General features: G+C 34.3%; 2 protein-coding genes across 2 annotated transcripts; both read right to left on the reverse strand.

The window, feature by feature from the left end:
* Nucleotides 1-40: 40 nt before the first annotated feature.
* LOC133318311 (protein ABSCISIC ACID-INSENSITIVE 5) lies at nucleotides 41-1,425 on the reverse strand. The gene is made up of 4 exons (XM_061520303.1): nucleotides 652-1,425; nucleotides 359-430; nucleotides 217-246; nucleotides 41-127 (listed from the first exon to the last, which is right to left on the reverse strand). The coding sequence occupies exons 1-4, from the start codon at nucleotides 1,423-1,425 to the stop codon at nucleotides 41-43; spliced, it is 963 nt and encodes a 320-aa protein (XP_061376287.1).
* A 3,226-nt stretch (nucleotides 1,426-4,651) lies between these two features.
* Nucleotides 4,652-8,163, reverse strand: LOC133318263 (uncharacterized). The gene is made up of 5 exons (XM_061520256.1): nucleotides 7,927-8,163; nucleotides 7,655-7,843; nucleotides 6,929-7,140; nucleotides 5,204-5,465; nucleotides 4,652-5,128 (listed from the first exon to the last, which is right to left on the reverse strand). Exons 1-5 carry the CDS (start codon nucleotides 8,008-8,010, stop codon nucleotides 4,793-4,795), a joined length of 1,083 nt encoding a protein of 360 aa, XP_061376240.1. The 5' UTR covers nucleotides 8,011-8,163; the 3' UTR covers nucleotides 4,652-4,792.
* Between the last annotated feature and the right edge of the window lie 4,835 nt (nucleotides 8,164-12,998).

Consider the following 12,998-nt stretch of genomic DNA (forward strand, 5'->3'; position numbering starts at 1 on the left):
ATATGCTAAATTTTTTGTAATCCTTGTCGTTGATGCTTATTCACCAGGCTGCGCTTATAGGCCTCTTCATTGACCTCAATTTTTCTACCCTCCTTTGAGCCTTTGTTGAATGCTTTCTCTGCAAAAGCTGTATCAAAACATGATAAATACACAGTGATGTTAAATTAATAACCCTGCATATACCAAGAACAACTTATATTTGAGACATTCACTGACCTCTTGTTTTCTCTTGCTCTCAGCTTCAGCCTATTGCAGATTTAAATAAACACAAAGTGTGTTAAACATCAGAAAACATAAATCACAAAAAAAAAGTAAAAGGAAAATAACAAAATGAATCTTTTATTTCAATATTGTCTACCAGAATTTGTTTTAGTTTGTCGTTCTCTTCTTTTAGCAGATTCAGCTCTGCTTCTAGCTCTACCGTATATGCCTGCACTAGAAGTTATGTATGGTAATTAGTTAAATGGTATCTAAAAAAACATATGCCAATGTTACAGACTTGTGGAATTTTTTTTTTCTCCCCACAACTCATGTAAATAAGATATCATATAAATGAACAAAAATTGACTAGATAGAATGTGAAGCACTGAAGCATACTCCAAATTACATGATTAATATATAACAAAGAGTAGATTATGATGAGCACAAAACCTGTCTTCTAGCTCGGGAACGTGCTGCTGATTCTCGATTCTTCAACATTCTGCGTTGCCTTCTCTCCACTACCACTTCAGGAGGACCATCAATTATCCTCTTTCTATTACTACTCCTACTTGACTCTTGACATTTCTCTACAGCACAACTTGTAGTGGCATCCTTTACTGAACTTTTATTCTGTGACACTACATTATGTTGGGTCCCCATTGAAGGCCTCAATTCATAACATGCACTCAATGGTGTATTAATTGCAATATTACCAATCTGATTCTGAAATGGCATTGGTTGAGGTGAAGACTTGAATGATAATGATGATTCTTGTACCACCCCAGCTTTTATTAGGAAATCCTCCAAAGTCATCTCTCCAAGTGTTTGTTGCCTTTTGAGTTTCTCATTCCTGCCAAGGTTATTATTAGCTTCATTCTTTTGTGGTTGGTCTTTATGGATCTCAGACCATACTTCATCCACAGTTTTCTTGCAAATTGGAGGAGAGACAGAGAATAAGCCATGATGGGAAATGGTGGGTTCTGTAGCAACACTTCTACTCTGAGGAGTTTCATTTTGGGCTTGTAGTGGATTAACTTGGTTATCATCGGAGTTCCAAATGCTTGACAAGAATTCATCCATGTTCATGGACCCAAAACTCTTTCCACTCTTGCATTTGAACTCATCAAGGGTAAGTGAAAGTATTGAGTTTTGTTTGCTCAATTGAGAAAATGTAGATTCTGATTCTTGCATTGGCACATCTTGCTCTGATTGTTGTAGAGCCATGGGTGCGGATGAAGGTGCTAATTCTTGGGACATTTGTCATAAGCAACAGTTTTTGCTTTAGAATTAATCACCATTATTTATTGCAAGAAAAATAAAAAAGACAAAGCAAATTCTTGGGATTCTCAGATTTAAAGAAATTGAACTGCATCAATAACTTGATTTGAAACAAATCCTGCACCACCCCAAAGAAAAGAGAGAAAATAATCAGATGTCTGATTTTGAAAGATAAGCAATTAATTATGAAAATTAAAAACTAGAACAAAAACTTAAACTCTGGACAGGTATCATCATTTATCAATTAATTAAAATGATGTAATCGATGCCACCAGGATAGTATGAATCATATCACCTCATCACCAACTAACCAGTTGCATGCAACATGCAAACATGAAAGAATCAGATTAAGGGAAGAAAGAGAAACAAAATCATATAATGAACTCCAAAGAGAGGGCGAAAAAAAATAAAGCAAAGGAAGGAAAAAAAAGAATAGATTATGTATGGTACCTGAATACAAACATCAAGAGAGAATCTGAACTTTGAAATAAAGAAAGATTTGGAATTAGAGAGATATCAGAGAGAAATGCAGAAAGGTAACACCAACTCTAGATGAAAAAAATTTGGGACTATTAGGAAGAGAGGAGAAAGAGAAGGGGAGGACTGAGACACTGTAAAGAGACAGAAACTTTAACTGCCATTGATGCCATCTTAATTGAACTTTTGTTTTAATCTGAGGGTGTGGTCTTTTTCTTTATTCAGTTTTGAGTTTTTATTGACACGTTTTGTGCCACATGCCAAGACTTTTCTGGCAGTTCCACCGTCGTAACTGTGTGCTTGGCCAAAGGGTTTACGTATTTACTTTCTTTGTCATGCCCATAAATTCGTGCATAAATTATAACCAACCGTGGAGTTACTTGTTCTGTTTATGGATTTCCATGTTTGATTAACAACAAACTTAAAAGTAAAAACTTGTTTGTATTACGAAACTAATTATTGAAAGTTTGATATTCTTCTAAAATTAGGAATAAAAAAATTCACTATAATGCAAAATTTAATTTTAACTTTTTTTATCCAATTTTCTAAAGATACACCAAATTTATATATAATCATAATTTTTGTTAACCCATTTGTAATCAATTAATCCGCTGATCATTTGACACATTTATTTATGTGATTTGAATTTTAGTTAACTAAATCATCAAATTATCCTTATTACATTACTGAATGTTGAGATATATAGTCCCACATTGATTGTATGGGCAACTAATGTGACCCTTATAAGGCCTTGGGCACTCCCACCCTTTGAGCTAGCTTTTGAGGTGGTGTATCCCAAGGTTCTTTACATGGTATCAGAGCTTGAGTGTCACAAGTTCGATCCTCACCGCCCCCACTTTAAAGTGGAATTAAAATAAAAAGCACAAAAAGGTAAACCAAAAAATTGGGTCTGTGCATAATCCACGCTTCAAGCCCAATGGGATCTCCTGTGAGGGGGCGTGTTGAGATATATAGTCTCGCATTGATTGTATGGGCAACTAATGTGACCCTTATAAGACCTTGGACACTCCCACCCTTTGAGCTAGCTTTTGAGATGATATATCCCAAGGTTTTTTTTTTTTTTGGATTGCTCCACTGGTTTCCGGGGCTTCGCCCCGACTATGTCCAGTCCGACCCGGGTAGGTTACCTAGCATCAGCAGGTGAGTCTCCCAGCGAGGATTTTCTGTATGCACAAGGTCTCGAACTCGAGTCCTTGCTTAAGCGAACCCAAGTACCTTACCACTTGAGCCAACCCGCGTTGGTAAGGTTCTTCTTGCTTAAGCGAACCCAAGTACCTTACCACTTGAGCCAACCCGCGTTGGTAAGGTTCTTTACACTGAACACAATATGTTAAAATAGAAACCCCCAATTATTAACCATCTTAAATGGTTTGAATTGAAATTGACTCAAGTCTAGTTATATTTAAGGGATAATAATTTAGATGACTAATAAATTAGAATCAATTAGATACAAATAGATCGTCGATTAAGATAAAGTGTGAGACATCCGTGTAAAATAATCATATCCCTACGTTAAATAGTTGTCAAATTTTATGATTATTTTTATTATATTTTTTTTTGGTACATTGCCGGGAGGTATCCTCATTCAACCTTCTCCGGGCACCATGCCCTTGGGGTACTGCCCGTTTGAGCTAGCCCCTCATTGTAACAGTGGGTGTACTAAGCCTCGCAGCCAAAGAAAGGACGAGACTAATCCCCCAACCGAAATTTTTTTGACTTAACCTCTGGCCCCCAAAGATTTTCCAAGAAACTGCTTGAGGCAGAGTTTGATCCCTGCACCAAGCAATCCCTTGGGAGCTCAGCTGCCAACTGAGCTACCCTTGGGGGTTAAATTTTATGATTATTTTAACTAGAAGTAATGCATTACTTTCTCCCACATCAATACACTTTTATCTACATTATCTATCTGGTTGAACATATAGGGGTCATTTGACTCAAAATAAATCTATCTAGGGTGATGGGGAAAATATTTCTCATTGGGGGTGGATAATGTCGCCGCCACCCTCACTTTTTTTTCTTTTTCTTTGTTGTATTAAATCAAAAAATTGCCACAGCCAACTAGATTGCGCCACGTGACATGATTTATTCATAGAGGGGAATTTTGTGTAGGTGAGTTTGAAATTGTCACAATTATATTTTTAATCCGTGAACCTAGTATTGTGATCACACTACATTTACAGGCGTCCTAGGATTGATATGTTTAGTTTTGTCTAAGCATACTCCACTTAAATGCATATATTATTTTATCAAATTATTGATAATTTATTTATATGAATTGATCTAAATTGAAAGTTTACCTTCCAACCTTCTTGTTATATTTCTTCATCATAATATTTTGGTACAATATTAAATTAAGTTACATATACAAATTGAATTGGGATTTAAGGATTTCTCATATTTATCATTTGAATAAATATTAATTTTATATGTTGTCACGTCCTGCTTGTTATATATTCTATTATTTACTCATTGTTGTATTGCAAATTACCCTAATCTTAATTAAATATTTTTGCAAGTATATTTTTTTTATGTCGGGCTCAATATGCTAATTCCATTTCTAGCGTTATAACAGGTCACAATAATCTATCTTCTTCATAATCTATTTTTTTCAGAGTGTTATGTTAGTCAAAATAAAAAAACTTTCCGAGGACAAATACTTCAAGTAAAAGTCTTCGTACGATTCCAAGAACAGAGGACTGAATGTAATTTACATACATGACAATTTACTCTCTTTTTATCACCCAACAAATGTAATTTATACAATTGACATTCTCCTAAAAAAATGCTAACAACAAACATACGAAATCATGGCAAATTAAGATTCAAATAATGGTGGTTTAGGTTTATATGCAAGATTTTCTTGTCCAAGTAAAAGTGCCCTCAAAATGGCCTCGCACAACCCCCTATAGTATACAATTAAATGGCCACCATCTGGAACTTCATGGTACTTTATCCATGGCAGCTTCGCTGAAACAAACCTCTGGAGTTGAGAGGGCACAACCTTATCTTCATAGCCCTGCCAAATATGAAACGAACATCTACTATGAGGGAATGGATTACTTAACTTCATTGGGTCGAATTCCCATTTGCCAAAAGCCACCCTCCAGTCATGGCGAAGAGTGTCGAACACTACCTGTTCCCTTAAACTGTCCTGTAAGTTGGAACATACCATGGTCACAATTACTTACATAAGAGGAAACATACTCACATAAAAAATGTAATTTACCTTGGTAAGCATTGAGAACCCGGGAATTGTCTTTAGAATGTCTATATCACTTTTGTTGAAGAATGCTGGGTTCTTTTCTATGACAGCAGCTGAAGGGAGCCACTTTTGAGTCACCCACCAATGCAATAGTTTAGGACAGTGATTTGCAAGCCACATTGACCAATGCACAAGTTTCCTTCTATAGTCCTCGCTTATCAGACTCCCAGGGAAGGAAGGCCACCGGTAATTGATGACTGGGGCTATCAGCGCCAACCCTGCAAGCCTGTACAAATGGTCTTTTTGTGAACTTAAGATTAAGTTCTTAACATAACGTTCTTAAAATTCTTGTGGCCTGCTACCAATTGTATTTGTCCTGTTTAAATAAAAAAAGGGGCTAAATTATGATTTATAAGGGTATCATTATATAAGCCCACTTAATTGAGTGATCCTTCTACTCAAGCTGGATACTTGTAACATTGATTAGTGTAGATAATAATATAAGCCTAATCCATAGGTTCATAATGAAAAGGAGACCAGGATTAATATTTATGGCTACAAGCCCTATGCATTCATGTACAAGTAGAAACTGTCACTCCACGAGAATGAATCAACTCGTGTTATTTAACATAACCATGCCTGTGAGAAAATGGCGGAGCCAAACATCTTCCAAGTGGACAGAAAATGGCAGAGCCAAACATCTTCCAAGAGGAAAGGAAGGGGTGGGGGGGGACCCTCTCAAATTTGACTTCTTTGATATTCCAAAATGTAAAATTTACAAAAAATTGTATGAGCTTGGGGGCCCACCGCCCACCCTAGCCCTTAGCTCCGCCACTGATGTGAGTCAATCTCAATCATTCATGGACAAATCAACGGTTATCTTTTTGTCACTCCCTCTCAGAACACTTTTTCCCTTTCATCTCTCATCATTGTTGACTTGTCTATACGGATAAGGTTCTCTCATATGACCTTATCATGTTAAATCACACATGAGAGGATCTATTCTCGTAGCTTCACAGCTTGCCCCATCAAGAGTTGTGAACAAGGAGTGATGTAAACCTTAGAGGAAGCCTTAGTGTTTCAAACTTTATAGGTTTTCATTGAGACCCAAGAACATGCCATCAACAATTAAGCTTAAAACTAATGTTCCAAGAAAATAAATAATTCCAATTTACTTTTACTTAAAAACTGAGCTAAAAGGGAAAACTTGAGGATACACATTTTGTGGTCAGGATAGTATAAAATGCATTCAATAAATTGTTTCAACAACACATGCAACAAAATGAAATGCATGCAGAAGATTAAAACATGTAATAACATGAAGTTAAAGCATACCAGACATAAATATATGAACTCAAGATTGAAATCAAAGGGAAGAATCCAAGCCCATGTATACTCTTGTCTTCTTAAGACAATTTGTCCCCCTCAATTGTGCCAAGGCATATGGACAATTGTCTCCTAGCATAGAATAATATACCTCTTTCGATCGGCAGCACTGCACACTTAAAGAGCATCGACGAGTACCAAAAGGCAGAACAATCGCAAGGAATAAAAGTATGTACAAGGAGGGAAAAATTTCGGTTATGGGATGTTATCTAATTCTCCAAATTTATAGAACAAAGACGATCACAACAGATAATCATGTTTGTTCACAGGCAGAAAAGAATGTCCATTCGGCAAGACACACCCCTTTACCAATTTCTTATTCATAACCATTATTAATTTAAAATCAATTTTAACAGTAATTACCTGTGGGGCAAATACTTCAGACAACTCCAGGTAGCGTATGAACCCATTGACACTCCAATCACATAAAATTGTTGTCCTACCTGTAGCTGATCAGCAAGCTCTTGAATGTCAAGTGCTTCACTTTTCAGTGAGCGTTTGGGGTTTGGATCACTTTCTCCATATCCAGCTCGGTCATATTGCAGAAGATATATACCCAGTTCATCTATTAATTCCTGTATATTCAGTGTAAAATCATATCTTATTTCATCTCTCAATTCCATGCTTGTTTAAGTGAGATGTATTGAAAAAATGCTTCAAAAATCAGAACCCACAACAACTTACTTGAAAAAAAAAAACCACTCCCCATTAAACCCGACTAGCGAGTGTGGGGTGGAGAGGCAATCCTTGTACGCAGCCTTACCCTTGCATAATTGCAAAGAGACTGTTTTCTGGATTTGAACCCATGTACTTTCAGAAAAACAAAATAATGCTAAAAAGGAATACTAATAGACACCTCTTTTTTGTGTGCAAGTATTTTATCAGCAAACTACAAACCCTTCTGATTTGTGCATAATATCCTGAGCAATTTGAACCTATTTCATTTCTTAACTATCAAATTTTCTCTATTGAAAGGAAACCTAGTACAGTTATTGTTTCTAGGGTACTGTGGTAATTAAATCTAAATCTAAATCTAAATCCAAAACAGAACAAGTCCAGTATTTAGGGAAGAGAGATCCAAGAAATTACTTGGGGTGCCAAAAAGTTCATCTCTTTGGAGCTTCCAAAGCCGTGCACAATGATAATCTTGTATTTTGCTGTGTCCTTGGGGACACCTCTCTCAATGTAAGCCAGGTGCCTCCCATCTCTGAGTGTGATTCTTGGTGAAACCACAGGAAAATCATCTGGGTCATTTTGATTCGGAGAAAGTTGAGTCCCCTGATAAAACATTCACAGAAAATCCATTAAGGAATAAAGGGTAGATCTAGCATAGATATTCAAAAACCAAGGGAACTACTTGCCTGACAGAAACATCTGCAGATTTTCCGTGTCTGATCTTGTGGGAATTTAGTCAACAGCCTAAGATGATGTATGAATCTTTTCATCTGCTCTTGACTTTGTAGATCTTAGATAGACTTTTTATGAACATGAATGGAATGGGGAGCGGAATTTGGCTACTTCCTCCTTAAAAATGAAAAAAAAACATCGAGGGTTTGTGTGTTTTTTTGGACTTTCTCAAATTATCTCCCTTGAGGATATCCCTTAAAAGGTTCCATTAGGGAGGCATCTTTTCTCTTTATCTATTGGTAGTTGCTAACACACTTCATGTGCTTTGACAGATAGGGGCCTTAAGTTGCTTTCTATTAAAATCTTTTTTACATATTGTTCAGCACATGTAACTTTTTTTTTTATTAGGTTCAGCACATGTATTTTACTCTCACATAACATAGTTTTAATTTTAATTTTAATTTTTGGAAATATTTAAGTGTAATTTAGAATTGTATAGGTTTAAGTTTTTCCTCAATATATTAACATGTAGTATATTTCATCTCATTCTAATTCTAACACGTTTATCGAAGGATACTTAAATTATACAAGTAGAGAATTACATTACAGCATTTCTAATTTACGTAAGGTTTTAGAAACCCTTCTCCCTTTTTTTTTAATTAACAATTATTGTGTTTCATAGGCCCGTTTGAGCAGCAGATCATGAAAATTTTCGCGGTCACCATTGCTCTCAGGCCCACAATGACATCACAGTTTCTGGGTTTATACCCAGATATATTAAGAATATTCTTTGAAGTTTTTTTTGCCGGATTTCACTGTCAATTTTGTTAGAACATTTGGTGTTTGCATTATTGCATAACTATTTTTGTTGTTTGTATTTCAGCTGCTTCTTGTAGTAGGCCATAAGGCCATTTTTTCTTTAAAACTTGTATATCACATCTGAAAACAAGGAGCTTTTACATATTCTAGTAATATATTTAAGGGAAAAACTACTCTATGCAACATAAGAGTAATTTTATTTCTTAATTCATCAAAAATTGTGACATTTTTTTTTTCTTTTGTAAATAATAAGGTCCACCACATGTGTGTCTACAAAGAATTTTCTCCTGCAGACACAAAATCAAAGTGGGTTTTGATTTGTGTTTTTTTTTTCTTTTTCTCTCCTTTATGCAATGAACCCCACTTTGATTTTGTGTCTAAGATTTTCTTCTCCTCAAATATGAAAATACATACTCCTATATTTAATGTCCCAAATTGTATAATGAACTATTATAAAATTAATTTTGCGTCACACATTCAATGTTTGTGTCATGTGTTTGTGATTCAATTGGATTGATTGCTTCCGACTCCCTCAACCAAGAGTGTTTCAAAACTAACTCTCTGCGCCATTTGCTTATAGAGAATAATGTATGCCCAAATCATTTGATGACAAGCACATAAACTTCTTAAAAAAGACAAACTTTAGCTGTAGCTTGTAACCTTTGCTCATCCACAGTCAAAGGTTGACATTAATAAGTTAGCTGTAAATTGCTGTTATTCTAATTTAATTATAAGCATAGTTATAAGTATCTTGTGATATAATATACTATTCATATAATACAGTATGATTTACAAGTCCAGCCAGTGGCGGATCCAGGATATTATGTTTATGTCCGCACATTTAGTGACGGGGTTTGGGGCAGCGTCCCCAAATTTTTTTTTGTAAAGAAAGTTTAAATTAATGTTTTTTGTACAAGGTTATGAACTCGCTCATAATCTAGTTGCTTCCATAACAAGCTGCAGACAATAGTTTGACCAATCATCCCCTAAATGTTACCGATCCTCCAAAACAAATATGAGAATAAACTTCAGTACATTCATACATCATCATTCTATTTATAATGGTGAATAAAAAAGTCAACATTACCTGTACAGAAAGGAAAGCTCTCATATCTAGAGATTAACTTATTTGAAAATGTCACATCTGCAATCAATCCTCTCTTTTTAAGCCAGAATGAGTGCGCAACTTATCCTTAACAAAAGTCATTGCAGAAAAAACTCGTTCAACACTAGCAGTTGTTACCGGTAGAACGAATGCCAACTTTATCAACAAATAAATCAATGGATCAGAATGTGAACAAGTCGCTCCTGCGCCGACTCACAGCTCTACGATATGTTCGACTGAATAAAATGAGTGAGAGAGAAAGTAAATAAATAAAAAATTGAAATTGAAATTGAAATTTCTGTGTCCGCAAGTGCGGTCATTTGACCCCACGTCGGTCCGCCACTGAGCCCAGCAATACGTATTGTGAAGTGTGTGAAAAAGGAATTTGTATCGAACAATATGATACTGTATCTTACGATATGATATTATACGTGTATCATATGAGACAAAAATTAAATTAAAATTTGAAATATTTAATATAAAAAAAATAAAGATTTAATTTGTGATTTAAGTTAAAAAAAACCTAAAAGCTAAATCCTTTTTGGAAGAGGATGATGGATTAGTTATATCAATGATAAATGTTGATAGTGATAGTAGTGATAATATTAGTCTTAATGATTGATGAGTAGAAGAATAATTGGTTTGCATTTTAATTATTTATGTATTTTGTTTATTGGATCTTTTTTGAAATTTGAATTTATATGATATTAATTATATTATATATTTTTTAATTATTTTTTATTATGATTTGATACTTATTTTAAATTATATTTGGATTTAATTCCATATACATGACATAAAAAAATTAACTATACGATATATGATACATATTATGATTCAACAACCCCGAGCTCATAATCTTGAATATATAGTTAGTTTTAAAATTTTGATAAGAAAAAATTGTCATATTTTAGGCGCTCTCGAAGAATAAAAACACTATATACTACTTAGTGTGTAACATCTTAATTATATTAAGGAAAAAAGAAGTATAATGTTGTAGGAAAGTCTTTAGGTTATGTTATAGAAATAGAAATTGTGGGATCCACACTTGTTTTTAAAAACCAAAAAAATAAAAAAGTGCGGGTCCCACAATCTCTATCTCTATAACATAACCTCGACACTTTCCTACAACATTATACTTCTATTTTCCTTATATTAATGTGGGTTATTGTTGTTTTTTATTTTAACTATATTTTTTAGGGTTTGATGTTTGTCATTTTAAATGACATAAATTATATCATTTTGAGAGAGAGATAGACACAAAAAATGAAAGTAATGGGGGAAAACGTGTGTGGTTTTTTTAATTTAAATTTTAAATAAAAAATATTATTTTGTGTCTATCTCTCTCTTAAAATGACATAATTTTATGTCATTTAAAATGACAAACACTTTTTCCTATTTTTAATGTCATAATTGGAGTAATACTTCTTTAATGGTACATGTTTTAAAAAGAAGAAGCTCTAAATATAGATATAGATTACATAAGAAATTATTTGTTTTTTTATACAATAAGAGTTTTTCTTAATGAAGTGAACTAGTTAACTTAAGCTTCGCATTCGATTTTTTTTTATTTTTTTTTGGTAAACATTATTTTATTTTTTTGAAATATTTCAATCGGTTCATTGCTTCGCAATTAATCCGATTCGGGGCGGGTCCAGGATTAAGGCTTTAAACCCTTTCCAAATGTGATATTGGGAAGATTCGAACACATACTCTCATCCCCACCTGCTAGCTCCTATGCGCCAACTGAGCTACTACCATTTATTTCGCATTCGATGTTTTAACTTGTAAAGTAGGAACATTAATTTCAAAAATATTCCGATTCGCCATCAAAATACGAATTTAGCGAAAGTCCAAAAACTTTTGTAAGCAAATTTCATCGGAAGAGATGTGAATGTTAGACAAATCTTGTTTTATTGATGATGGAAGTGGGAATCGAATATCGGACATTCTTCTTTTAGAGGAGAGATGTAGTTACGTGCATTAGACATAGACTACTATCTTATAATCAGTCACATAGTTTCAAGAAACACTAATTGTCCCTAAAGCGATAGATTTTTTTTTTTTTTTCTCTTTTCTTCCCGAACAAGGATAGCAGCTCCAACACGTTATAAATCATGATACCCTAAAATACTAATTTTACCTACTTTTGGTACAAGAAATCTCGATAAGGTTATTGTAAAATTCAGGAACCACCACATGTGTCAAGTTGGACTTGTGTGTAGCAGCACGCGGACATCATAAATCACTGCTTGTAAATTCATAGCACCTTATATTGTCCTTGATCAGACTCATTTGGTTGCTTAACACACTTGCTCTTTCGAACCAAAATGTGCAAGGGTGAAGGGTTCAAATACGAGATAAATATATTCGAAAGTTCTTAGGGTGTGTTTGGTTGGAGGAATCTGATGAGATGATAGGCATTGGAGAAGTGGGATTGTAGGGTGACCTTGTTTGGTTGAACCGTTTCCAATATTTGCCTACCTAAATCAGTATTTCAGCTTACCAATTTGCATGTCTATTGGACCAAGATAGATGACCATATATTCTCACTTGAGATGTGGTATTGTGGGTTGTCTACCTAAATGGTCACATTGGGCAATAATAAGATGACGAGGGTACCCTTACTAGAGCGCGTGAAAGTGAATTTTTTTTAAAAACAGGATTATTTTTGTAATAGCAATTTTTTTTCCATCTATATTTTACCTAAAACCAAACGTAGACTTTATAAAATTTACCTAATTTTTTCGGTAATTTTTTTTCCAATCAAACAACTCTTTTTACATTTTCCTACCAAACTCAATTCCCAACCATTTATCTAATAATAACATTTCCTTATTATCCATAAATTTTCTCCTCAACCAAACCAAATGCACCCTTACTTCTTTACAAAAAGCATATGTCTATTATTGTTTGGGTACTTTTTTCAATGCATTACCTCTTAACAAATTATTTTGCATTTAAAAGGACTAGGCTCTTTAATTCTATGTCGATGGCCAATTGCCTTAAAAGTTTAAATGATTGGATGAAGTCTAATAAATAATCTTATATCAAGCAAATTCATTATATATTCTTCAAAACGGATGGGACTCATTTTTTATTTGGGCCCTGCATACTTTTTGGTACGCTTGTGTGGTGCATACTTTTGGAAACGTGCAGGCC

This window comes from Gastrolobium bilobum, unplaced genomic scaffold, assembly GCF_033153095.1.
Source record: "Gastrolobium bilobum isolate Gb01-03AN ecotype WA unplaced genomic scaffold, APGP_CSIRO_Gbil_v1 utg11607, whole genome shotgun sequence".
Classification (NCBI taxonomy): Eukaryota; Viridiplantae; Streptophyta; class Magnoliopsida; order Fabales; family Fabaceae; genus Gastrolobium; species Gastrolobium bilobum.

Bases quoted from the DNA above. Each gene is read 5' to 3' on its own strand.
- LOC133318311 (XM_061520303.1), bottom strand. From the start codon at position 1,425: ATGGCTCTACAACAATCAGAGCAAGATGTGCCAATGCAAGAATCAGAA. The intron at 431-651 runs GTTTTGTGCTCA...CTTCTAGTGCAG, and splicing joins GTTCCCGAGCTAGAAGACAG to GCATATACGGTAGAGCTAGA. The intron at 128-216 runs GTCAGTGAATGT...GTTTTGATACAG, and splicing joins AGAGCAAGAGAAAACAAGAG to CTTTTGCAGAGAAAGCATTC.
- LOC133318263 (XM_061520256.1), bottom strand. From the start codon at position 8,010: ATGAAAAGATTCATACATCATCTTAGGCTGTTGACTAAATTCCCACAA. The intron at 5,466-6,928 runs GTAATTACTGTT...CCATTTGTACAG, and splicing joins CTGAAGTATTTGCCCCACAG to GCTTGCAGGGTTGGCGCTGA. The intron at 5,129-5,203 runs GTAAATTACATT...TCCAACTTACAG, and splicing joins GGTTCTCAATGCTTACCAAG to GACAGTTTAAGGGAACAGGT.